At 44.8% G+C, this 27,653-nt stretch overlaps 1 protein-coding gene across 1 annotated transcript in view; it reads right to left on the reverse strand.

Moving 5' to 3' along the window:
- The window catches only part of MCUR1 (mitochondrial calcium uniporter regulator 1), a 36,953-nt gene extending 13,823 nt beyond the window's left edge, over positions 1-23,130 (reverse strand). Inside the window, exons 1-6 of the mRNA XM_074985901.1 lie at positions 22,823-23,130; positions 19,316-19,438; positions 17,551-17,654; positions 9,362-9,463; positions 7,740-7,781; positions 655-726 (exon numbers count right to left, since the gene is read on the reverse strand). Coding sequence (XP_074842002.1) covers positions 655-726; positions 7,740-7,781; positions 9,362-9,463; positions 17,551-17,654; positions 19,316-19,438; positions 22,823-23,093 — 714 coding nt within the window. The 5' untranslated portion in view covers positions 23,094-23,130. The remainder of the gene's footprint in view (positions 1-654; positions 727-7,739; positions 7,782-9,361; positions 9,464-17,550; positions 17,655-19,315; positions 19,439-22,822) is intronic.
- Positions 23,131-27,653: the final 4,523 nt, after the last annotated feature.

Here is a 27,653-nt window from a genome sequence, read left to right on the forward strand (position 1 = left end):
TGAAAAATGATAAGTAACTCAGGAGAATAAAGTCTGTAGAAAAATGTTCACAAAAGACTACTGAAACCAGGCAATACAATTCTCTTCTACTGGCTGAAATACATTTTCATAACAGCATTTACAGGACCTTAAAAGAGTTACAAATAATATTCTTACAGAGAGAAAAACTCTGCCAATTTACTACAATTTACTTGATTACTCCATCTTAAGATCATAAAGATTTTCAGTTCTACCAGACATTTGAAAGTCTGAAGTAACCAGATTAATACTAGTTAGGACAAGATTGATTAAAGTGATATTCACATTAACTGGTGCAGGACATACTGGCTACTATATGATTAGTCCCCTGTTGGGACAAGGATAAGCTGTCAATGTAGTTAATTTAACAAAGTATTTAAATTTAATTTGACTAGATAATTTGAAAACAACATTATTTCACTCAACTGTTCCTCATTAATCTTGATATTCAAAACAAAATCAACATATGCTAAAATATTAAAAATAAATGGTGTCACATCACACTACAGCATCACTAAGATGAATCACTGTGGTTCACAACATCCTCTGGTGTGAATCATACTTACATTCTTGGCTAAACATTTTCAAATGATATTCACATTTTACATACTTCTAGAAGAAAGACATAAGACATACCAGTTCCTTTACTCTGCTCTTCTCCAGATTGAAGTTTAATTTGTTATCTGCACGAACTTTGGTAACTTCATCCTAGAGAAAAATTACGCAAAATACATGAAGAAATTTTTAAAAAGTTCCATTGTTTAATTAATGAGCAAAGTAATGCAACACGTATAGTGTGCCTTCCTACTACAAACCTCAGGAAAAGGATTTTTTGCCTGATAGGCTGCATCAGTTTCACAGCATGTAGGGACCTATTTTGCCCCTTCAATCAATGGAAGATATTCATGACCTCCGGGGTCAATAGGATTCCTGAAAGCTGTGACAATTAGCAGCCACTTTTGAGGCTAAAACACCGACACAGGAGATCCAGAACAATGTAACATGTCCACCAATGGAAGCAGAGAACATTTCTTATGTGCCAGGTATTACTAAGTTTGATATTTGGAGGCAAGGTCTGAGTGCATGTAAAATTTTGATGTCTCGGCGACATACTACTGCTCTTAGCCTTTCAAGGCAGCATATAAAAATATGTTTGAAAAGGGGACACTAGTAATGGTCATCTCTCTAGTAACTGTTTGGCTTAAAAGAAAACAACGGAAAACTTAAATGAATTCAAGAAATATTTACTGGAAGTTGTATAATAGATTTAGTATAGTTTTAAAGCATTACAGAAATACTTGTCAGTGTTCTGCTTGCACAATAGCAGTAAATGGTTCTGCTGCTTCTCAGTGACAGCTAATATTGTTCTGTAATTTCCAAGAGGAATTCCAGACATCTGATTGTAGGTCACAGAGCAAGTTCCTAACTAAACTAGTGCATAGATTACTGATAAATATGCCAGGCAATTCTACTACATATTGGAGACATGCAAGCATTTAAAGGCACACTTTGTAGTCGTAAAAGGGACTGAATTGAACCCTAGTGATCAGAGTTGGGGAACTGTTGCTCTGGCTTGTATAGTGCATAGGTATGTCCCTATGAATTCTCATTCTTGAGGAGGTTCTGGAATCTACTTTTGAAAGCCTCTGGAAGGCTCTGCCCATGTCTTGGAGAAGATCCTTGGAGCAGTGTATGGGCTGAACAGGAGCACTTGATACCAGTGCTCAGGTCCAATTGTGAAGTGTAGGAAGCATCTGAATGCTGGATGAATTATTATATGGAAGTAAGCACCTTCAGGGTTGAGAGTTGAGAACCAGTCTCCTTTGTCCAGTATTGGGATGACTGTGGCAAGAATAACTTGACTGTGAATGAACTTGTTGGGTCTGTTGAGACTGAGTATTGGTCTCCATCCCCTGTATTTTTTGTCTTGGTGAGAAAGTATTTAGTGTAGAAACCCTTCCCTTGATATGGCTGTGGAACTGGTTCCACTGCTCCTATTTGCACAAGATGTTGAACCTCTGTGTGCAGAACGTGCTTGTGAGAGATGTCCCTGAAGAGGGACCTGCAGAGGGAATGGGTAGGAGAGATGGATGTAAAGGGGATCAAATATTCTGATTGGATGACCTCTAAGAGCCACTGTTCTGTTGTGATACTGACCCATTGTTGGAAGAAAGGACACAGACAGTGACCAAATAGATTATTGGATGATGGTCACCTCCCTAGTGATGGGGACAGATGTGTCAGATCCTCAACCAGTGTCTCAAAACTGTTATTTTGATGTAGAAGGCTGGTTCGCTGAGGTTTGCAATTGCTGAGGCCTACGTTGGCGAAGCTACTGCTTTCATCTTTGATTAAAAGACCTGTATTGTTGTCGACTACAGTTGTCCCTGGGCTTTTGTTATCGGGTATGATACTTCTGATTGTTTGATAGAGTGTGTATGCCAAATGTTCTGAGGGTGGCTCAGGAGTCCTTCATTGTGTGTAGGACTGCATCAATTTTTGTAACAAAAGTGGACACCTTGTTGAACAGAAGGTCTGTCTTCAACTCTCATTTGGAGGTCCTTTGGGAAACCTGACGCCTAAAGCTGAGGCTCTACACATTACCATTGCAGTTGTGGTGGTAAGGGCTGCTGTATCTGCCACATACATTGTGGCTTGGAGGGCTATGAAAGATATTGTCTGACCTGTCTGAATAACGGCCTTGAGCTGTGGTTGTTTGTGTTCTCGTAGGTGTTCCAGGAGCTCTTGTAGTTTTATATACGTATATATGCATGGTCATAATTCACAAACAGGGCAGAATAATTGGCTACTTGTAGCTTTTAAATAGCCGAGGAATACCTTTTTCACCAAAATAGGCCAAGGTGTTTATGGTACTTGTCATATGGCGTAGATCAGAACTGAGGTTTCTTTGAGCAATGGTGCATGGCATCAATGACAATGGAGTTTGGTTGTGGACAGGAGAATAGGAAATACATATACTTTGGAGATACAAAGAACTTCCTGCCTGCATGTTTGCTTGTAGGGGGAGCTGTCATCAATGTTTGCCATACTGTCTCCTCTGACTCCAACATAGCTTGTATAGCATGGTTTCCAAAACTGGTGGATGTGCCCCCCAGGCAGGCATGAAGAAATTTCGGGGGGGGGGGGCATGAGGTGACCCAGCCCCTGCCCCATCATTCCCCCCCGCCAAAGGAAAAGCCACCCTTTATTTCCAGCTCTCAGTCCCTGCCATTGCACGTGGGCAACCCGGCACAGCTGCTATAAAAAGCAGGCAGCCGGTGAACAGCCACATGGAGCTAGTTGCCTCTTGTAAAGGGAAGTGAGTGTGGGTTGGCAGGGGGTGGGAGGAGGAAAATGAGGTTAGATGGGGACTGGGGGTACCTGGCTTGTGGGAAGGGAGGGGCTTGGGCAGGGGGGCTCACGGGGCTCAGACGGCCGGCTTGCAGTGCTCATGGAGCTTGGGTGGCTCAGGCTGGCGGGCGGGTGGCTGGCTGGCTCCAGCAGTGTGGGGCTCGGTCAGCTTGGAAGGGTGGCTCTGGCAGCACAGGACTCAGGTGGCTGGGTAGCTGGCGTGGGCATCTCTGGTGGCTGGCACAGGCAGCTGGCCAGCTGGGCCTGCACCAGGCACCCACAAGGGGCCACGAAAAACTATGTGAGCTTATTTTTAATTTTAAATAACATTTATATCAAGTTTTTGTGTTCATCTTAAGTTATGAATTGAATTTTTTGTTAAAAAGGGGTTGGATGATGGTAGAGAAGAGGTGGGGGGACCTGAGGGTTTCTCAAAAATCAAAAGAGGGTTGTGATGCCAAAAAGTTTGGGAACCACTGCTAGCAATGCTATTTTTGTATTCGTCAACAGTTGTAGTATTTTCAGAAACTTATATTGTTTCTCTTGCACTTCCTGGAGGTTGATTTCCTGACAGTGACAACACTTTTTAAGGAGTCCTGAAACTGCTTCAGGTCATCTGCTGGAGTCAGTGTGCTTGGCATAACCACTTCATCCGGTGAGGTTGCGGCGAACTGTATAAAGTTAGCATAACTAACATGGCTTCTGTAAGGCTAAGTGCCCACGTGATTGGCTCCGCTTGCTGACTCCGCTTGTTGGCAGATAAGCTGACCATGGTACGACCCCACTCAGGAATGAACAGCACGAACTGCAAGACGCTGGAAGGAACTGGATCTAACTGAACTAGGAGTACTGTGTCCTGTCAAGATAGGATGTTGAAAAATTATCTTTTTGTTCACCTGTTACTGTAGCCTATATTCCATCAAATGTATCAAATGCATCCTAGTTACTGTGTTTGACCAATCAACTGTATGCAAGTTAAGACTATAAATGTTCCATTACTTTGCTATACGGGGTCCCTCTCCCTGGAGAGGTACCTTATGCGCATAATAAACACCTTGTAATTCTACCCCAGAGAAGTCTCCGTGTCTCTCAGTTAGCCGGAACACTGTCATTTCTTTGACAAGCTGGATGAATTCTATTGTGAGGACCCATCATATGTTTCTGTGTGTTCTGGGTCCTTCTCTCGCGGGAGTTCCTCCTTCTCCCCCATTTCAGATCCTGTGCATGGGGTTGTTGGTGGTGGAGGGACTGGATGGCTCTCCTCACTGAAGCAGATGGTGCTGTGTGGTGCCTATGGGTCCCATGGTGGCCAGTGCATCAGATATGCAGGGTATGCCCATGGCTGTCCGTACCATTCCTGAATGGGTCCAGTGCTGTGCTTACACGTGTCCTTTCTCCCAGCAAAGACATCGGTGAGAAGACCAGAAATGTTAGGAGGAGAACCTGCTACCCTGTCCTCGAATAGCTGGTTCACTATGTGAGAAAGACTGTGTGAAAGATAAGGGTGGTTGGTCCAATCCTCTCGATGGCAAGTGGTTGGTGCTGAGGATTGGTGACTGCAGCAAGTGGACTTCTATGTTCTTGTGCTGGAGAAACTGAATTGGTGCCAAGGACTGTTTCAGTATTGTATGGTTAGGTGCCATCTTGGCAGTGCTCAGTGCCGTTTATGCTTTGCATTTCAATGTTGCAATCTGTCTTGGCACCGGTGTGGATTCCTGCATCAGTGTTGTTGGTACCGTAGCAGAGCTCTTACACTTTGTCTCTGATTCTGATAATTTATGCAGTGTCAGTGCCTGTGCCAAAGCAGTACCAGAGGTGCCCTGTTTGTCGCAGGAGCTGATTCTGGAAGGCAGCATTGTGGACAGTGATTTAGTTGGGGAAACTCTCTATTGGTGAGACTCCCAGTCTGGAGCAAAAGAAGCTCATTACCTTGCCCCAGAGGAGATTTTAGCTCTGTCTTTAGTTCTGGTGTTTTGTGATAGGAGTCCTCTTCTGCATGCTGAAGGGACTTCTCCAGCAGAATCATTCTGAGGCACAACTCTCTGTCTTGTCTCACTCTGGCTGTCAAGTTATTACAGTGAGAGCACTTCTGCAACATATGCCTCTCTACAAGACACTGGACACAGAAGGAGTGCCAATGAGAAACAGGCATTGCATCCCTACAAGTAACACATTCTTTAACCTGGGTCAGCCAGGCATGGTGATTGGTGACTGAAGTGAGTAAGGAGATGCGTTTTGGCATTGAAGCAATTTAGGCTACAAAGATGGGGAAGGGACACACCCCGCCCCCCAAACAGCTGAAGTAGGAATTAAGAGAATGTTAGGAAAGAATAAACATTTTAAAGACTCTAAAGTTTATACTGTTTTTTTTTTGGCAGAAGGAAGTGCAACTGGAAGCAGCGCCATCTGCTACTGGGGATGGTAGAGAAGGACCCGCGTGGCACACGCACTCAATGGGCACCCATGGCACCATAAGTATCTCCTGTGCATGCACCATGGAGCAGAGCACTGCTAGGAAATATCTCCAACTGCTAGTGTAAGGATATACTGACATTTAGGGCTTGTCTACATTAGCCCCCTCCTTCGAAGGGGGCATGTAAAAGAGCCCAAGTGGAGACGTGCTGCACTGCAGATGGAGCACCTTATCAGGCTAATTCTCACCGTGGGACCTTTGAAGTTGCAGTTTTCAGCTGCAGGCACTTTGTAAGTACCCATGCAACTTCGAAGTGCCCTTACTCCCATGAGGAGTGCAGACCATGCTTCCAGAGAATGCCATGTCCTGTCCTGCACAGGGTTTCACTGCTTGAGAGGGCTTACCCTCATTGGGAGGGAAGTAGAATGTGACAGGGGGACATACAAAGTACTCTCCCTTCCCAAATCATTTGGCTTGGGGGAGGATTTCCTATGACAGAATGGAACTTGTGGGCTTTCTCTCCCACTTCCCTCGCGCACACAGGCAGTTGCTAGGCCCAGGGCTTCTTTACTAGAACAGGCAAGGGAATCCCTTCATTCTTTTCTCAACTTTTCTATCTTCTAATGCTTCCTTAACTTCTCCTTCTCTTCTGGAGCCACTACTACTTCTGAGGGGGTAATGGCTCCTTCCAGCAACCACAAGACACCAACGCCCTCTGGGATTCTCTCCTTCTCTTCTATTTAGTCTTGGGCATCCATAATGAGTTTGGAGCCAATACTTCTAACAGTCTCATCACCTCATGTTGGAGATGTCGGTTCAATGGCCTCCCCCTAGAGCGTTCTTCACTTCTGTGTGGTGACGACTCACAGGTTTTTCTCTCAATCTGTCTCTCTCTACTTCAAACATGGCTCCTTCAGCCAGATACAATGAAAAAGTGATAGTGCATCTTCTTTCCTTGCGATTAAAATGAAGTCTTTCCCTAGTCACACGGATCCTGTTTGGTGTATTTTCAGCAGGGGAAAGAGACACTAACCACTAGAAACCAAGACCCCCTGTCTTTTCTTTTCTTCTTTTGAGTAATGCTAACCACTAGACATTGATGCCCTCCGGGATTCCATACTTTTCCTTTTGGAAGGATCTGACTGGTTGCATAGACCCACTTTGTTCCACTTGGGTATCAAGGGCTTCAGCTTCTGAAGTCTACCTGTTTGGTGTATTTTCACTGATGGGAGAGACTTCTGAAAAATAGCCGTTCTTCACTTCTGTGTGGTGACAGTTCACAAATTTCTCTCTCTTTCTCTCTCTCTTTTTCTCTCACTAGTTCAAACCTGGCTCCTTAAGCCTCTCTCTCTCTTCAATTGTATTTAGTGTAAATCTGAAGTCTCGTGAAAAATCTCTTTTGTAAAAGGTACCTCTTTCTGTAATGCGGATAACTCAAACAATTTCTCTCGTCAAGGAAAGAGACTTGAAAAATGGCTGTTTTCAAGTGGGAGGGTGGGGGAGGAAAGGAGGGGAATGAGGGCAATAGAGTCTGTGAAGATGACATTGCATACCCACAACTACTTGCAGTGCATTTTCTTCCCATAACGTATTGGCAAAAAAACTCAGAATGCAATCCGGGAGAAGGAACTGTGGAATAGGCACCCACAATGCACTGTTGCAACAGTTCAACTTTGGCAATTTAGTGGGGATGCACTAAGTTGAGTTTGTGAGCAGCTGTGGACACAACTTGGATTTTACAAATCTAGTCAACTTTAATAAATTTGACTTTGTTTCTAGTGTAGATGTGGCCTAAGAATACCTACATGAATGTTGAGATGTTAGTCCCCCATGCCATATGACAAAGTAAAAATCTTTGAAAAGTAAACACAATAGATATTTAAAATGGCTCTGTAAATTTTGCATGTTCATTATTGTCATATTGCATCTAAGTTGTAATATAAATAATACATCTTACCATTACTTGCTTCTTTAGCAGCTGGAGTTCAAGTTTTAGTTTCTTTAGAAAAAGTAGAAATATGTATAAGTAAATGTGCTAAGAGTACTGGTGACTCTGCATAACAGCAATTAGAACCTTAAAAATGGTTTATAAACTCTGCATATGTCTAATTTCCTTTTCTTTTTACAGACTTTCTAGTCCTGAGTGGCATAAGCCGTGTCTACACGTGCCCCAAACTTCGAAATGGCCACACAAATGGCCATTTTGAAGTTTACTAATGAAGCGCTGAAATGCATATTCAGCGCTTCATTAGCATGTGGGCAGCAGCGGCGCTTTGAAATTGACGCTCCTTGCCGCCGCGCGTCTCGTCCAGACGGGGCTCCTTTTTGAAAGGACCCCGCCTACTTCGAAGTCCCCTTATTCCCATCAGCTCATGGGAATAAGGGGACTTCGAAGTAGGCGGGGTCCTTTTGAAAAGGAGCCCCGTCTGGACGAGACGCGCGGCGGAAAGGAGCGTCAATTTCGAAGCGCCGCTGACGCTCACATGCTAATGAAGCGCTGAATATGCATTTCAGCGCTTCATTAGTAAACTTCAAAATGGCCATTTGTGTGGCCATTTCGAAGTTTGGGGCACGTGTAGACACGGCCATAATGTTTTAAAATAGTAACAAAATAGAGACAGGCTACACTGACAATTAGTTATTTCTGCAGAAACATTTTTTAGAATCATGTGAATCTACTCAGCTTCTTTCTGCCATTAACATATTCCAGAATTTCTAAAAGGTTCCATTTTAACAAATTCCATTTCCAATTTATGTATGGTAAACACAGTTCAAAAGCATCTTGAACTAACAGACCTATTGTTTTTTCTTTGTTGATTCACCTACAGAAATATGAAATCAAATACCAAACAGAGCATCCGTTCTCAATAGCAAACAGAGTGCCTTCTATTTTTTTCCCTTTAATTGTAATCTTTGGCAGATTTTTGTTAACAACCTACCATCTTCTGCGAGGTTTCTTTCAACATCTTTTTGCTTGCTGCAAAATTAGTTAAACTGCATCTGCCACCCAGATGGCAAAATTTCCTTCCCTTCAGCAGACTAATTTCATTCTTTTTGGGCTGACTGAGAGGGGTTGCTATACAGCAAAAGGATATGCTCAGCTTTGAGGAAGAGAGCAATGCATATCTGACGTTTGCCCACAGTGTTTTAATTCTGTCCCCAAAGGAACCTAAAATCTTGCAAGAAATGGATTCAGCTATGGATTATATGACTACTTCTGCATCATACTGTTCATTGACAGAAATGATTAATTTTATTACATTACTACCTCTTCAGGTTGCTGGGAGTTCTGTAAGCAATAATATGATTCCCCTGCTCTTGGTTTGCCCTGATCTCCTCCCAACATCGAGAAGTTTTAAAACAAAATAATGAAGCTTGATGCATGGATTTCCTCAAAGCTACGTGTTCTCAACCTCAGGCTCATGACCACCTTCCCTTACTTTATGGCTAGTTGGGAGGGATAGCTCAAAGCTTTTATTTGTTGTTGTAACATGATGTCAAGGTACAGAAAACATTGAAAATCATTTTTCTATACTGCATTAAAAAAAAGTGCTAGAGTAGTTTGCATGTGTTTTTTACCTCATTTTCAGCTCGGAGTGCTGAAAATTCACTCTTTTCTAAAATAATCATATCCTTTTTCACACCACCAATATGAGACATAATTTGCTGAATAGTGATTTCCTTTGAAAGAAGAGAGAAAATTTCAGCTCACACAATAAAAATTGCGACATCCTAAAAATTTATCACTTTTGCACAAAAAAAGTTCTTGAAATGCTATTATCTGAGTATCCGTATCACTTAACTAAGACTTGAAATCCAGACATCTCAGGCTGATCAATTTTCATCCTGGATATGGAACATAAATATTTTGAAATGACTGTGGTAACATAAAAGGTCTACATTAGCTCAGAAGGCTAGATAAATTTTACTGAGCTGAAGCTAGCGAAACAGCAGATATTCCCGAAAAAATCTATAGGTTGGTGGAATTGTGATATCAGTAGTAGTTCCTCTCTCTAGATTTTCATCTTTTTTTCCTCTTCCTGCAGCAATCATATGCGTAGTGCAGTAACATTAAGTCGCTGGTATATTCAGACAATATCAGTCATATTGCACCTGATAGCTGTAATGTCAATAGACTAGCATATACACGTAATAGTACACACAAGTCAAATAAGAGAGAACACTTTATTGCAGCTGTAAACTTAACCTAGAATACAAATAAGAACTCAGAACAAACTGTACTTTTCCTCTGACAACATAATAGTACGTCAAAAAATAAAAAAGCTGCACAGAACAGCATATAAAGACAGAACTTCAGTAAAATGTTCTTTCCTAGCTCAGGCAAATATCAAGATATTAGATACAGGGATGCTTATTTAAACACTCCAAAAATGAAACATAAGTGCCATAACCATTCAGAAGTGCTCAACAGGTCTATTAGTCACACCAATACAAAAAAAAATATTAACTTGTGTTTTTCTTTGCTTTTTATTGTTACAGCCAATGATGACCGTCTACTGGATTTGGTTATGAAAACATGCCAATAGCAGTATTACTTCAAAATTTAATCTAAGCAAAATATGAAATATTGCTTCTTTCTGATGTCTTCCCTGTCTTCATTTTAAATAAGCAGTATCACCTTATACTGTACTGTATTTTCAATTTAATAGAGGACAGAAAAGAGGATAGAGAACATAAAAAGTGGAGAAAGGAGACCTGTTTCCACCTGTTTTACGCTGTCTTTCATCCTCTCCAATTCTCTCTCTAATTATAGGCATTTTTCTATAACACTAACATTAGTCTTTACACCACCTAAGTAGCAACAGAAGGTAAACATTTATTCCCATGCTACTGATGAGGATGATATTCTTGGCTGTATGAAAAGATCAAAGCCACAGAGACAGCCAGCATCAGAGTCGTAATTAGAACCCAAAAATTACTTGTTCTCTCAGAAATTCATACAATTTACAAGCACAGACCTTCTTATGCTACTGTGATGCCCCTTCTGACCAAATGATACAGATAAGCTTGCTGTAAGCTGTTTGCCGAGGGTTGGGAGGGTGCTTTGGGCAGCCCTTGACTCTACTGATCTACTTCCAGCTGCAAATATTTCTGGGGTGTACGCAGAACCCCCCTGCAAAAAAATTCAAGAGGTACTGTACAAAGAACTGCCTTATGTAGCTGTAGAGAATATCAAGACTAATCTGTGAGTTTCAGGAAATAATTATAATGATAAATAATCATTTCCTATATATGATGGGAACGACTTCAAGATAGGGGGTACTACCACACCCTCATCACTCCTTAGTTCTCTGATCTGAAGTCTATTTGAACAGGTGCTGAAGGACCGCCTGCCCAAATTTAACATCCTCTCTAGACTGTAGAGAGACTGCTCAATGAGAGGCAAAAGGATGACATAATGACCAGGCTGCCACATTGCAAATGTGTATGTTAGCAGAAATGCCACAGAGGTTGCTTGGAATCTAGCTAATCTTCCAGTACTCAGTCTGGGGCTAGCCAACTCATAACTTGGATGAATACAGCTGGATATCCATGACAAACACCTTTGGCATGGAAACAGAACTTTCCTTCTCTCTGAATGCAAAGGCAATGCACAATTTAAACAAAGAATGGACAACTTTAGTGTATTATAAATAAAATTCTGCAGCTATTCTGAGGTCTAAAGTGTGCACTTTCTCCTCCCCCTTATTACAGTGAGGCTTTGGGAAGACGATCAGTAAAAAATGGCTTGGCTGATATGAAAAAACAAAACAAACAAAAAAAACCCAGTAACAAAGAGGAAGCCGTGCTAGTCTATACACTATCAAAACAAAAAGCAGTCAAGTAGCACTTTAAAGACTAGCAAAATAGTTTATTAGGTGAGCTTTCGTGGGACAGACCCACTTCTTCTGAAAAAGTGGGTCTGTCCCACAAAAGCTCACCTAATAAACTATTTTGCTAGTCTTTAAAGTGCTACTTGACTGCTTTTTGTTTAAAAAAAACAATACTGCTTTTGTACACAATCTTAGCTGGTGACAAAGGTAGACTTTATCTGCACAAGAAACCACGTATGAAAATCTAATTCTAGTACTCTCAACTTGCCTAGCTGATGTAATGGCTGCTAAAAACACTACTTTCACTAAAGGTGAAATAGAGAGCAGGTCACTAACAGCTCAAAGGCAGGGGAGGTGGGAGATGCAATCAGTGTTGTTAAGATTAGAATCAAGCTTCAGGGCGGAATGAGTTCTGTACATGCAGAAATAATATGTCCCTACCCTTTAAAAAAATCTTATAGTCATCAGGTTGGAAAACAGGGAGTGGCTATCCATTTGAGAATAGAATGATACAGCTACCAGGTGTTATGTGATTGAGATAAGTGCCAATTCTTGATGTTTCAGACACAAAAGATAGCCCAGCCTACATTAAACAGAAGCAAGAACAGGGGAAACCCTCTTCGGCTTCAATCAGATGGAAAACTTCCATTTAGCATGAAAAGTTGTCCTAGTTGATGGTTTTTTATTACTATGCATCAGTCTGTCTTGAACTGCTCTAGACTAGGATTCTGCCATCAAAGTTGACCACAAAGTTCCCAGGCTGTCAAGTGAAAGGTTGAATATTGGGATGGAGGAGGTAGCCATCCTTCTGAGCAATCAGGTCTGTGTGAAGTGAGAGTGACAATGAGGGACTGAATAAGTCCAAGAGATTTAAAAACTAGTGTTAATGGAGCCACGCCAAGGCAATCTCTGTAATGGTTGGCCTTGCACAGAAATTTGGCACAAGAAGAATAGGGAGAAAAGCGTACAGCAGGCCTTCAGACCACTGCAGTAGAAAACCATCTGCCAATTAATCCATGTGGTCTGCTCTGAAACAGAAGTGGTGAAGTTTTGTGTTTTCCCTTGTTGCAAAGGGGGATCCACTTGGGGAGGTCCCCAGAACCGAAAAATGGACCTTGCTATATCTGGGCAAAGGGAATACTCATGGTGGTTGTTAAAAAACCACTCAGGTGATCTACTAACATATCTGGGATCCCCAGGATGTAGATTGCTTTATAAGTATAGATGCATCAATGCATAAATCCCAGAGGAGCACTGCTTTCCAACAAAGTAGTTGGAATAGGCTTTCTCCCATTTGTTTACATAAAACATGGCAGCTATATTGTTTGTTAGCACCAATATTCCCTTTCCCTAATGAGAGGAAGGAATGCCATACAACGTAAGCATAACACCCTGATGTTTACACGTAGGCTTAGATTTTGGAAAGACCAGAGACATTGCACCCTGGTCTCACATCAATCCCCCTAACCCCCAACCCATTTCTGAGGCAAGAGACTACTGAAGTGGTGTAAAGAGAACTCTCTCACAAGTATTCATGAAGTGTATCCACCATTCTAGGGAAGATAAGATGTGACTTGGTACGTGCACTAACATATCTAAATGGTGATTTTTTAGAGAATACACCTCTGCCAATCAGCCTTTTGGAATGTGAGAGACAGCCTAAGTATTGGAGTACTTCAGCACTAGAGTAAATGCACTTTGCCATGCAACTTCTGTCCCATGGTGAGCAGTAAGGCCATAAATCCAAAATCATGGTTTTGCATTGCCTCAAATCTTGTTCACAACCACTCCAATTAATTCTGTATTTTTTACCACAGAGAAAACTGATTCCTCTGAGTTGATCAGCAGGCCAACTGCACTGAAAGTGGATCAGATTATGCTTATGATGGACACCACCTGCAACCTGGACTGACTTCTTCTCAGCCAACTGTCCACGTAACAGACTGTATGTGAACCCCAAGCTTCAGAGGATAGCTTCTACTACTGCCATGCATTTTGAAAAACAAGTGGGGCAGCTGAGAAACCAAAGGCAACCATTGTAAACTAATGAAGGTAACCACTGACAACGAATCGCAGAATTTTTTTGCGGTGCTGATGAATCACCAAGTCAAGAGCAGAATATCAGTTCCGCAGCTCCAGTGGAGGGATTATGGAACTAGCATGATGATTTGGAATTGCAATTTTTGTAAGAACTTGTTTAACTGTCTTGTACTATGCCCCAATCCCAACCTAAGATATGCACTCTAAGATATGCACTCTAAGATATGCCAATAGCAAGCTGAAATCAACATCTTTAGACCAACTTACTACAGGGTCTTCCCTGCCAGTGAGGTTGGCAGCTGATGCTCTCCTGCTGACTCCACCTATTCTTCTCCTGGTGGATTACCAGAGTGAATGGGAGAGTGCTTGGAGGTCTATTTATTGTGCTTAAGCATAGCCTATAATCGAATGCCAATGTATCGATCACTGCAGTGTTGATCCACTATGTAGTGGAGACAAGCTCTTACATCTCAACTCCCTTTTGCCTTTGGGATCAGGAAGTACTGCAGGTAAAATCCCTTTCCCCTGAACAATGGAGGGACCCAGCCGAAGAGGTTCTTTACAGAAGAGTGATTGTATGTCTCTTAATGATGCTGCTTTGTGAAAGGGGTCCCTGAAGAGGGACTGGAAAGGGGGATGGAAGGGAAGAAATAAATTAGAATCTATATGACACTTCCACCAAGCTTAGAACCCATCCATCTGTTGTGAGATGGGCCCAATGACGACAGACCAATGGTGAGCATCTTTTGTAAGCCCTGCTCCTTCTCCTTGACAGATTTTGAGTTTGAGGGGCAAGTTCTCAAAAATTCTAAAGCTGATGAGGACAAAAGGGCTGCTGCTTCACTGCTAGGGTATAAATGGCCAGGGATTGCTCTAGTCTTTGAGGGTATGCAGAATCTTGACCATCTTCAGTGAGAAGTGCTATGACCCTTCAAAAGGTAATTCCTGGATATCTGCTGTGCCTCTGGAGGGAGGCCAGAAGAATGTAACTAAGATGAGTGCCTCATTGTGATAGCAGAGGTCACACTGTAAGTTGCAGTATCAGTGGCATACAGACATGCCTGCAGAACCATTCTGGCAATCAGCTTGCCTTGTTCTGTCAAATACTGCAACTCCTGTTTCACCTTGTCTAGGAGCCTGTCTTTGAAACTCTAAAACTATGTCCCAAAGTATGAAATTATAGAACTTCAGCAAAGCTTGCGGTTTGACAATACGAAACTCTACTCTGCCTGTGGAATAAAACTTCCACCCACATAAGACAAGCTTCTTGTCTTCAGTTTTTGGGATTGTTGCCTGATGTCCCATTTCTCCCTCTCACTGGATGCTGCCACAATAAGAGAATATAGAGTTGTATGATTATGCAGACACTTGAACTCCTGAGAGGGAACATAACACCTCCTCTGTGTTCTTTTTGGAACTGGAGTCAGGGAAGTTGGGGTCTTCTCTAAGACAGCTCTCCTTATCAGTGAGGCTATTCTGGTTGGAGATGCAGATGTTAAAATGCCCATTACATTGCATGTTTTTTCCTACACCTCCTTTGGTTGAATGCGTAGGACCACAGCCATCCTACTCAACAATTCCTGATGGGTCTTAAGATAATCAGTATGCAGACAAATAGGCTCCACTGCAACTGCCTCATCAAGAGATGAAGAAGATGCCAGTGGTATTGGGGGTTGGTCCATTTCTTGTTCCTCTTGCAGCCATTCATGAGAGGGATTGTGAACCTGTTCAGAGCAAGGCTTAGTATTGACAACGGAGTGCTTCTGATACTGATGTGCCTGACAAACAGTAGACAGAGCTTGTGGTGGCTGTATAAATACTCTTAATTGAGGGCAATAGCCCCACAGGCTTCAGAAGGGCCACTATTATGGCTCCGGCTGCAAACTGTGCGCAGCCCAAGAGTCCTTTCTATAAGCTCCCTCCTGGAACTAAGGCTGAACCCACAGTGGGCAGGTGACACACTTCTGAAAGTGGGACTGGCTAGGCTGGACACATAGGATCCCTCTTCAGAGTCTAATGAAGGAGATGCCTCTTTTTGTGACCAGGGCAATGCCATACCCATGAGTACCAGTGAGTAAGATTCAAACTCTGAAAAAAAGGAGAGCAGGGAAGATCGTCAGATAATAGTGCCACTTCAATGGTACTATGGAAGGAAAAGCCACAGATGGTTGAACCCAATGGAATTGCCTGGTAAACAAGTTAAGGTACTGACAGTGGCACAGTGGGCACAAGAGCAAGGCAACTCTCTTTAATGTCTGGGGATGACTGCACTGAAAGATGTAGCAATTCTACTGCAACCCCAAATGCCTCAGGAGTAGATGGCACTGAGGCAGCCCTCTGAGATCCCATGGTGAAATATGATGCACATGAAGATGCTCTGAGAGCTGGTCTCAGCAGACCCATACTAGTGTCTGGAGTTAGAGAACTCCCCTGTTTCGAAGCACATACTCCTGTGTCTTTAGAAGGGCTTGACCTCTTCAACATTTTTCAATGATTTTGGCACAGGGTCTGATTTACAATGCCTCTTCCTCAGTACTGGCAACACCAATCTGCCTCTTGATATCAATTATGCTGGAAGGGGCATGATACTGACCAGCATGGATATGCCCAATCCTTGTGTTGAAGTCGACAGCTCAGATAGAGGATTTAATGCCATTGAGCAGCAAATGTTTTAGTCTGGATGCCCTTTCTTTTTTAGAATGGGACTTTAAGCCTGTACAAATTGCTCACTTGTTGCTCATGTGAGCCTCCCCTACACATTTAAGGCTGCTGAGATAAGAGTCGCTTTTAAGGCATTGCGTTATAAGAGTGGCAGGGCTTGAAACTCAAAAGAACACGGTGTATCTCTGGCACCAAGGCAGGTACCAAAAGCGGGCATCAGAACCACACAAAACAACAATTGTTTTTCAAACTTATGATTTGCTCCCTACTATACTACAATGCCTACGCAACGTGTACTACAAGATACCTTCACCATAATGCCTTTCATAATAATGAATCTGGTCCCTGGATCCCACCTCCAGATGTGCTGCAGCTGCAGGAGCTATCAACCACCCCTCACCCCCATTGACACTTGTTGCTACTATGAACAAATGGCTTGGATCATAGCAAAGATGTACTATATCTACAGGCGTTGACTAAAACTTGAAAAATAAAGGACATGGAGTGCCAATAACCATCATGGATTAAGGAAGGAACTGAGTGGGGGCTGGGTGTCACAGCAACTCGACCCTTTATGCCTGTGCATAACATAAGAGGAAGATAATGGAATCTGTGATGCCCCAAAGGGTACTACACTACGGGAAAAATCTCTCCGACTGCTGTGCACTGAAGTGCATGAACACCTATAGTGGAACAGAAAAGTGCAATTACTTGAAGAACCGAGGAATCCCTTATTCCCTTTTGATAGCAAATAGGTTTGTCCTTCTTGGGCAGACTTGCATTATTCACTACATCCGACATGCCAGTCAATCTGTTTGTGTGTCACATACCTCATTTATCGCAGTCTCTTATCTAAAAATTCTCTAGTCAATTACTATTTCAACTCAAAAACGAGGGAATGTATTGCACCTGAATTTAAAATATCCGCATCTGGCCTGTGCACTAGATCACAATAGTTGAAATTAAAAATTCATAATAACACTTGTCTGTGCATTTGAGAATAGGGAAAGAAATCAGGCCTTAAAACTAAATATAAATCAAGTATTGAGTTTGCAAGCACACGGAAGATACAGACAGATGTTTGCATTGTACTTTTAACCCTGAATTCCTTTGCTGTTGAAAATTTAAGGTACAATTTGAAGTGAAATCATTCCTAAAACGTCAAGTTATACGTTTTACTAGCAGAAACATTACATTTTGGGTTTCTTTAAAAGTCCAACACTTTTATCTAACCTGTTGCACTTTGGTGACCATGTCCTTGTAAATCACATCCATGTTGGTGCTCATAATTTTCACTAATGCAGATACAATGATCTCTGATTGCTGAGTAGTGAAACCTGAGCAAACAAAACACAGCAAAACCTAGCAAAATTACACGAATACTTTTTCAGAGCTGTCTCTGACTTCTATTCACAAAGATTTTTACTAAGTTAGAGCCCTGGCAAAGGCTTCAAACATACTCCTTCCCTCCAATCAGAACAAATAAAAGAACACAACGTTACTGTTCAATTAATGACATTTAAAAAGACATGAACACCCAAGTTCCCTCAACCATAACAAGACAACAGCAGTATAGCTAAATGGCAACTTCTACTATTTAGAACTAACCTGCAACAATAAAATATGCTAGAATTTAATTCATTTATTAAAACAGATATAGGTACACATGGAAGGGAATGTTATATTTGCTTAGTCTGCTTAGTTTTTGTGAATAACAAGGTTAATGGAAATCACAACCTTGTTCTACAAGAGCAGGAACCTGATTTTAGTACCCTGCTTGTTCAGAAATATATAAAATATATGAACAATCCAATAAATCAGAACAAAGCTATCTGGTCTATTTTAGATCTACTGGCCTTTAAGAGTCTGTAAAATATAACATTATGTAGAGTGAAATGTATTATGATTTAACAATACTGCTGATTATTATAACAGTTACAACATTCTTCTAAGATAATTTGCAAAACAATAACCCTCGCAACATACTTTCATCTTTTGCAGGTTCACAATAAAGATGGAAAGTAGAGGAAGTTGTGTTCCTGCTCAACCCCATGTAAGTCAAAATTTGCGTTACTTGGGGGAGACAGGAAACTGTTCTTGCTGCTCACAGGAGACAGGAAACTGATCAGCGTTGCTGTGCTGCTCAGTTTCCCTGCTCCTGTGAGCCCTGGGGAGCTGGAATCTGGCTCCCATCTCTCTCCCCCTCACAGGAGTCAGGAAACTGATCCGCACGGCTGCGCTGGTCAGTTTCCCAGCTCGTCTGTGGTGATAGCCAAGAATCAGGCTGCTGCCCAGGGCTGTGTAACTCCTTTTGTTGCGGTGCAGTCTGACTCTCACCGCCCCGACAGGCGCAAGGAGGCTGCCGGCCCTGACAGCAAAAACCTCCCCCCTCCTATCAGTGGGGGCAGCTGAGAGTCAAGCTCTGGCTGCACCATTGACAGGAGCAGGGAGCTGGTGCTTCTTTCCCAGCTGGCCACCACTCACAGGAGTTGAGAAACTGACCAGTGCTGCTGCACTGGTCACTTTCCTGGGTCCCCTGACTGGTAGGCAGCCTGGAGCCAGGTGCTAATTCCCCACCACTCAGTGTTGCATTAACCCAAGATTTGTGCAACTTGAGTGCGCATATCTTGGGGATCTACTGTATTGTTGAAAAGACTTTAAAATACAAAATATAAATAAAACATAAAAAAGATCAATATTTGAACTTAATAATGTCCCTTTAAAGAAGAATAAATATCTCAGTGCAGTAGGAACCTGATTATCCAGCAACCTGAGCAGCTGGCCCAATGGAAGGTGGCTCTGCTGGCCCCAGTGCAGCAGCCAATGGTAGATCAGGTGCCAGTTAGCTGAGCCTGTCAGTTATCTGAATGCCAGATAACACGGCTTTTACTGTAGATTTTTAAGCAATCTTTATAGAAGAGCTTTCACTTAGAATGGCACTTTTAAATCAAGGAGAAATAACTGCACAAATTTACTACTCTGAAATATAAAAGATTACCTTTTTCTTCCAAAAGGCGTACGAGAGCATGGGTATCAAAGAACAGTCTTCTACTCCCCGATAAGGAAAACTTCCCCTTGACGCTGGGAGTTTGTAAGGCTGATGATGTAGAGATGCTTAACTCTACAAAAACAAATACAAAGCACTGAGTCAATATGAAATTGTGTCAATATATACATTTACTAAGATATTTTTATTCCTGTAAGAAGTCCACTATAAGCTTCCAATAGCAAACAGAATTACTTCAATCTGCTATAGTATTCTGTAATCTCTCCTCACATAAATTATTGCGACATGCTCATAATTTGGAGTTAGCTGGCTGTGAGGTGCTTTGCACTCCTTTGTGTTGAGCTTCTCATAGAGCATGACCACCACAGTATCTGAGCACTAGCTCTACTCTAGTAGCGCATTACCCCTGTGAGTAGTCTCACTGAACTCAGTGGGACTACTCATGCATAAACCTACACTACAAGCACTATAGCGCATAACTGCTGTCACATCTACGCCATTATAGCGTAGACTTTACAACAGCAACAAAGAGCATACCCTTTCAAGATGCAGGGGCTGATGGAAGAATTGTTTCATTAAGATAACGGTTGTACACTAGGATTTAGGTAGGCTTAACTAGTAGTGGGCAATGTGTGGCCTGCACACTGCTCGACTCCCATCAGTGTGTGGCCTGCAAGACATTTTGTTGACCATTACCCATGCTCAGCATTGCGAGATTCCAGTGGTTTCTGTCTGTGTAGGAATTTTTTCCTTCCCGCATTAATAAAGTGACATGCACATCAAGCGAGGTGTGGGCTGATTGCACACAACATGGACTGCGAGAGCCATGAGCTCCCTTTGCAACCAATCAAAGTGCTGCTATGGTTCAATCGCCATTCAGTACACCCTGCAAATTCTAGGTTCACAAGTGCAGTTTACAAAACTACTTTATCCCTGGAGACCATCTTAGATATGACAATCTGATACCTCACTGAGATGAAGGAAGGCTACTCTGCGGCCCACTCATTAACCTAGTATTCCCATTGCTGGCTTAACTGCATTTCTCCTGGAGTTTGATGTTTTCACATTTCTAAGTGACATAGCTAGGTCAACCTAAATTTTAGGTTAGCTGAGATCTCACACAGATGTTTGCTGGATTAGGACTTAAATAATGCCCTCAGCACTACTCAAGGCAGTGGCTTTTCTCTGCAGGATTCTCATGAGCAAAAGCTGTGATGCTACAGGTCAGTTTTACTACAGTAAGCCCCCAATTTTATGGACCCTGATTTAACATTCTTCAGAAATAATGAATGCTGTCTGCCAAGCCCCGACTCCCCCCTAAGTAAATGCTATCGACCAGTGCTTTTTTTCTAGGGAAAAAAAAAAGTGGCAGAATTCAGGCTCCAATCTGCACTCCCACCTGCCCTGAGGCCCAACCCGCACCCCCACACTGGGGTCGAAACTGCCCACGGAAGCTTAACTGCCCCCGTGTGGGGCCCAAGCAGCCCCCAATGAATGGGGCCTGAGTTGGGCTGCCAGATTTTCAGAATGCTTATGAGGGACCATGCCCTTCCCCTCCCCCCGGTCCCCTAACTGACCCCCCAATCCAATCCTCCTCCCCTCCCCAGAGCCTGTTACCTCCAGCCCCATGCTTTAACCCAATCCCCCTTCCCTCCTCCAGAGCCAGGTACCCCTAGCCCCCTGATGTAACCCAAAGGCCTCCCTCCCTTCCACCGAACCATGCACCCCCCACCCACTTTCACCCAGCAGTTGCCATCCTAGGCAACTGTGACCACATTAATTTTTCCAAACTAAGTAGTCACTTCACTCTGACATAAGTGCTTCCAGTTTAATAAGAAGTCTTCTGGGGAACCACTGACAAGATGGTTATGACACGGGCAATAGTGGAAACGCTATTTTTAAAACCCTTTGTAAACTGTGATGCTGCAGAATTCCCACAGATGTATTTACATTAACACATGAGCTGGGATTATCAACTCAGTTCCTGTGTTTGTGCTTTGGTCAGACACACTAACTGCCTTCAGTCTACCTAATTCCAGTGGACCCACTGCTGAAGCATGTAGGTGCAGACACTCCTCACTGCTTTAGCCTTGGACAGACATTTTATACTTCATATTGTGCCAAAAACCAGTCCGCTGAAGAGCTTTTGTTGGTTTTCTATTTTACACCACAATAATTTAACCAATTTGATTCATAAACAGAGATTAAGAGCAGGACTTGGTGGTGATGGGGGACTTCAACTATCCAGGCATACATCAGTAAACTAACACAGTGAGGCACAGACTATCCAGAAAGCTCTTGGACTGAAGATTTTTTTTTTTTTATTTCAGACGACTGTAAAAGCTACTGCTCTAGATTTAATTTTAACAAATAGGGAGGAACTGCTTGAGAACCTGAGAATGGAAGGCAACTTGTGAGAAGGCCACCATGAAATCACAGAGTTCATGATTCTAAAGAATGGTAGAAGGGAAAACCGCAGAATAGACACAATGGATTTCAGGAAGGCAGATTTTGATCAATTAAAATGTAGAGCTTTACTGTCGTGGTCTTTAAAAATCCATCCATCCAGATTTTTTATATATCTAAAAATGCCCAGAATTTTCAGTACAGATTGAACCTTTCCTATCCCATATTCTCTGGTCTGGCAATGTCTATGGTTCAGCAGGACCACAGACATCACTGAATGAGGGAGCCCAAGCCACAGAGATTGTCTGGAGAGAGGCTTCACTTGCTGTTCTGATTGTCCGGAACTCCTGCCAATCAGAAGAGTGGGGGTGGGCAGTGTCTGGGGGGAGAAGAGTGTCCTGGAAACACTTTCTGGAGTCATGGTCCCAATGTTCCCCTTGTGGGGGTGGGGGAGGGCAGTGCTGCAGAGTGATAACCATCTCCCCCTCACCCAGACTGCTCCTGCCCCCTCCTCCTGCCCAAAGCACCCCACTCTGCCCCTACATCCCCTCTTGACCAGCAGACTCTCTCTCCCTGACTCTGCTCCTGCCCAACCCCCTCCCACCCTCAGCCTGCTCAGCGCATCATCACCAATGCTTTTTCGTGCCGCTTTTCTGCAGCCCCATCCGCCGGAAGGGCGGCGGGGGGGGAAGAGCCGGCGGCTGAGTACGGGCGCCTCTTTTTTTTTTTAAAATCCACTGTTACTAACTCTTGGTGTTCATAACTGTTAGGAGAGCCGGCTTGTCACAGCACAACTGAGGGCACCTATCCAGCTGCCCTGCGGTGGGAAAGGAGGCCCCGAGCTCCCGCCACAGGCCTCTTTTGCGAGCGCACGGGCGGGCAGTGTCACAGCCGCGGCACACGGCTCTTAGCAGGCCGGGAGGGCGGTTCGCAGAGATCGGCGGGCCTGGCCAGGCGGGCGGCCTCCCAGCTGCCCGCGCAGCGCGTTCCCCCCAGGCGCAGGGTCACAGCGCAGCAGGCGGCGCGGCCCAGTCCGAAGACGCCCCACTGCCTCGCCCCCACTCGGGCTGCCACGCCCGCCCCAGCTCTCACCCCGCTCCCCACGCAGGCGGCGATGGCGCAGGCGCCCGGTCCCCGCGGCGGCGCCGAGTCCGCTGAGGCCTTTACTCCAGAGCATGGCGCCGGGCGCCGCATCCCCCACCGGCGGGCGCGCGGGAGACAGGAATACGAGGAAGGGCTGCCGCTTTCCGTCTCCAAGGCAACGGGGCAAGGCTATCACGTGAGGCGGCGACGCGGCTGGGACGCAAATCTGACTCAGGGTTGCAGCCGCCTCACGCTCCGCGTAGGCGGGACCCAAGGGCATATCTCCGCCCTAAACTCCTCCGCCCCGTGTCCTTAGTTCCGGCTCCACCCCCGCCGGAGGCGGTTTCCGATGACGTCTGGTGATGCAACGAACTTTGAGCGTAGGCGCGGCGGACTCCTGGGCGGTGCCTGGCGGGGAGCCAATGGGGAAGGCTCCAGGCGGGGTGGGGGCGGGCCCGGAAGCGGTCTCTCGCCCCGTCGGATTGGCTGGGCCCCACTGCGGGGCTCGCGGAAGAAGCCAATGGCGGGGGAGTTTTGTCCCCCGAGCGCTGTTCCTGGGGCGGGCCGCTGAGGTGCTGTCCCTGTGCGGCTGGGGCTCCGCACGTGGGCCGAAAGCCTGCCCGGTAGATAGGGTGTAGGTGGGCGCAGCCGGGCAAAGGTGGTTCGGTTACGCAGTAGCAGGCTCCGGGGAAGGTGCTGAGCAGCGTCTTGCTCATTTCTTCTGTCTGTGGGCGGAATACGTTTCGTTGCGTGCGCAGATGTGCACCGCCAATGGAAACACCGGCTGCCCCCTGTGGGCGCTCTGCTAGCCAGCTGGGCAGCAGCTGAATCTCCTGGGCAGGTGCCCAAGGGCTCAGTTCACAGGGAAGCTGAGCCATTGACCCACGCTGTAAAGCAGGGTCTCAGATTCCTGGCCTATGAGTCAGGCTCAGTTGAAGTGGCTGCCTAATCTGGCTGGGGATTGGGAGAAGGCCTGTCAGTTGTTACCAGCGCTAAGCCACCTCTCTTCTCATTGCTCTGCCCTGTCTCCCCTATGATACCTTGTCCCCTGAGCACACAGCCATGGAGCTCACTGGGAGGGGACTGGAGAAGTTCCTTTTCTTTCATGCAGTACTGCTGCTGGTTCCCATCATGCTGTAGTTTCAACCTCCCCTCTGAAATCTGGCTAGGTGCTGGGTAGCTCAGTGGCTTGGGGAAGGAGCAACGGGTTGGCCGGTTAGGCCTGCACCTCAGTTCATGCGTGCATTAGAGTTAACCTGGCTTGGTCAGGGGTTGGAGGGCTTTGGGGCAGTGGGCTAGAAGCTTGGCTTGGCCAGTATTTGTGCGGGAGGTTCACCCCAGTTCTGGGGCGGTTAGCCCCCAGCCCTTAGGGCTCCTCCTGTTAGGGTAGGAGGAGTTTTCAGGGTTCTGGTGTGGGGTGCTAGTGCCTTGAGCAGAAGGGCTGGGCCAGGAGGGTGGCTGCTCTGAAGCGGGAATTCTCCTACTATCTATGGCAGTGTTTATGCTCACTGCATTATCCAAAGTAGGTCCATGTTGTCTGAGAAAGTGGTGCTATTACATCACCCTAAGGAGGGGCTTACAGTGGTGTGAAACAAATTTAAATGTAGATACACATTGATCTGGATGTGCAGATGTTGATTTAAACCAACCTAATATTTTAGTGTAGACCACCCCTCACTTACTGGCTGAGTGTGGTGGGAAGAGAGTTTGGTCTCATACAGTATATCCATGCTGCAATTAAAAAAACTGGTTGTCCTGTGCCACTTGACTTGTGCTCAGAGTCCTTGAGTTAAGGGACTGTTTAACTGTGATGTAGACATTTTAGTTAGGGCTGGAACCTGGGCTCTAGGACCTGTGAAGTGGGAGGGTCCCCAAACATCTACACTGTAATTACACTGTGATTAAACCTCCATGAGGGTGAGTCAGCTGGTGTAGGCCAGCTGCGTGTATCTAACTACAGTATAGCTGTTCCCATACTGATTCTTTCCAGAAGTTTTATAAAAATAGGATTCAACAAAACCTGAGATAAGTATAAGGGTGGCCATTTATAATATGGATTCAAAAGAATTTTTATTTTAAACATTTCTCTGCAGTTTTCAACATAAGCATTAGAGATGAACATTGTGTGAATACATAAGAACTTGAAAGTTACCATCTGTTGCAAAACTCTAATGTTGCTACGCTGCCCCCCCTTTTGGAAGGGGCATGCAAATACGGCTGATCAGAAATGCAAATGAGGTATGAATTTAAATATCTCACATCTCATTTGTATACTCGCGTGGGATCTCGATTCCGGAAGAGATGATTTGGAAAGCCAAAACAGGTGTGTACACAGGGTTTGTTGGAAAGAAATATGAAAAGGTGCTTTCAAAAGTGGGGTTTCCTTTCGAATGAACACCATCTACATGGCTGTTTTGGCTTTCCAAATCATCTCTTCCGGAATCGAGATCCTGTGTGAGTAAGCAAATGATATAAGATATTTAAATCCCTGCCCCATTTGCATTTCCAATTGGCTGTATTTACATGCCCCTTCCAAAAGGGAGAGGCAGCTTAGCCACAGTCTAACTGACTTGTCTGTCCATTTCACTGTTGAAGCTGAGACAGGTACAAAAAGTAACTATAGGCCAAAAAGTACTTTTCACTGTACGGTAGACCCCTGACTTATGTGGAGTTGCATTCTTGCGCAACTCAAAATTTGTGTAACTTGGGGGAGCCAGGAAACTGACTAGCAGACTTAGATGATAAAGCAGACAGCTGGTCAGTTTCCTAGCTGGTCAGTGCCACTCAGTTTTCCTGTCTCCTATGAGTAGCTTGGTTCTGGCCTGCCCGCTGCTCACAGGACAGATTTGCTGCTCCTCTCAGGGGCAGCAACCTGCCTTTTGGCTCTGCTGCCCTGCTCCTCCCATGGGCAGTAGCTGAGAGTCAGGTTTGCCCTCTCCTCTCAGGAGCAGCAGTCTGACTCTTGGCTGCTGCCCCTGACAAGCAGTTCCTGCTTCTGTCAGGGGCAGCAGCCTGACTCTGCCACTCCTGACAGGAGTGGGGAGACTGCTGCCCTTGACAGGAGCGGTTTCCCCACTCCTGTCAGTGGCAGCAGCCAAAAGTCAGGCTCTCAGCTGCTACCCTGGTCAATTTTCTGGCTCCAGCCAGTGGAGGGGCACAAGCCTGATCAGTTTCCCCACTCCTGTCAGTGGCAGCAGCCTGACTCACTGCTCCTGTCAGGAGCAGTGAGGAGTGGGGAAACCTACCATGGGTCGCCAAAGCCCTCCAGCAGGCTACTTGCCTGCCACAGCCACATGCCATTCTAAGTGGCCAGCTGCTGGGGCCACGTGTATCTGTACACCATGTGCCCCTTGGTGGGAGGAGGTTGACGGGTGCCCTGCACATTGCCTGTGCCCACAGCAAAACCCTTGCAGTTTCCAGCCAAAGGGAGCTGCCTGGGTCATGCTTGCAGGCGCAAGCCCCCGTCCCTCAGGGGACATGAGGCTCAGAGACGCACGTGACCCCAGGAGCAGGCCATTTTGAATGAAATGCAGCTGTGGTAGACAGGGAGCGAGCCTGCCTGAGGGTCCTGCAGGTTGGCTGGCTGGGAGCCACCTGAGATAAGCATCTCCCAATCAGAACCTGCACCTGGCAACCCACCCTCTTCTGCACCTCAACTTCCTACCCCAAGTCACAACCCTCTCCTGCACCCAAACCTTCTGCATCCCCCCTGCATTCCTGCCTCTGGCCACGACTCCCTCCCAGACCTGGCATCCCCTCCTATGTGCTTTCCTCAGTCAGAATCCTTTTTTGCACGCAAATCCCTTCCTGAACACTGCCCAACCTCCTCCACCCCAACCCCCTGCCCCAGATCAGAACCCCCTCCTTCACCCAAACTCCCTCCCAGGCTCCACACTGTCTCCTGCACCCCATCTGATATCCTGAGCTCCCTTCTGCATCCCACCTCCATCCCAGACCCTGCACCTCCTTTGTTAAGATCACAGAAGAGTGCTAAATTCTTAGAGAAAAAATTATTGGGCTCCCCTTTCAAAGAGAGGACATGTGTTATTATTCTTATGCTGAACAGTTTCCCCCCGACATTGCCTACATTTCCATAACAACAAGAAGTCCCGTGGCACCTTATAGACTAACAGATATTTTGGAGCAAAAGCTTTCGTGGGCAAAGACCCGCTTCATCAGATGCATGAGCAGGGGGATCTTGTTGTTCTCGAAGATAAAGACTAAGACAGCTACCTCTCTGATACACTTCCATAGAATATGTAATTAATGGGCCAAATTCATCCCCTGTATAACTCAGTCAATGAGATAAGAATGACCAAATATTTTTAAAAGGTTTAGTCTACCAGTTTCCCTTTGAGTACAAGTATCATTTCCAGAATATCTTCATTGTTCCACTGTTGAGTGAAGATAACCTTCTAAAAGGAAAATTTATGTTATAGAGCAGCAGAACTCACTGTTCCACAACAAGACTGTTGCAGCTTTAGTTGCTCAAGAAGACAGAGAGCAATAATAATATTCTAATCTGGTAAGCAGTATTTCGCTTGCAAACTTGGATTGGGAATATATATCTCCTTCTATTTTTAAATGTTCAGTTTTAAACATAAGTGCAGTTAAATATCCAGCAAGTGTGAGAATTACAATCTGAAGGAAGCTGCTAATTCCAGTGACATTTCATTTCTGCTAGCATTATGTGTTTTATGTCTTTGCACTTATGCATATTTACACAGAAAAAAGCATGCAGCATCCTCTTAAAACTTTCAGTTTTTATTAACATTTATTAAAGGGAGTTTTGAGACTACAACAGTGAATAAACAAACACAAAAATGGGGACAGCTTTCAT

This window comes from Carettochelys insculpta, chromosome 2, assembly GCF_033958435.1.
Source record: "Carettochelys insculpta isolate YL-2023 chromosome 2, ASM3395843v1, whole genome shotgun sequence".
In the NCBI taxonomy this organism is placed as follows: Eukaryota; Metazoa; Chordata; order Testudines; family Carettochelyidae; genus Carettochelys; species Carettochelys insculpta.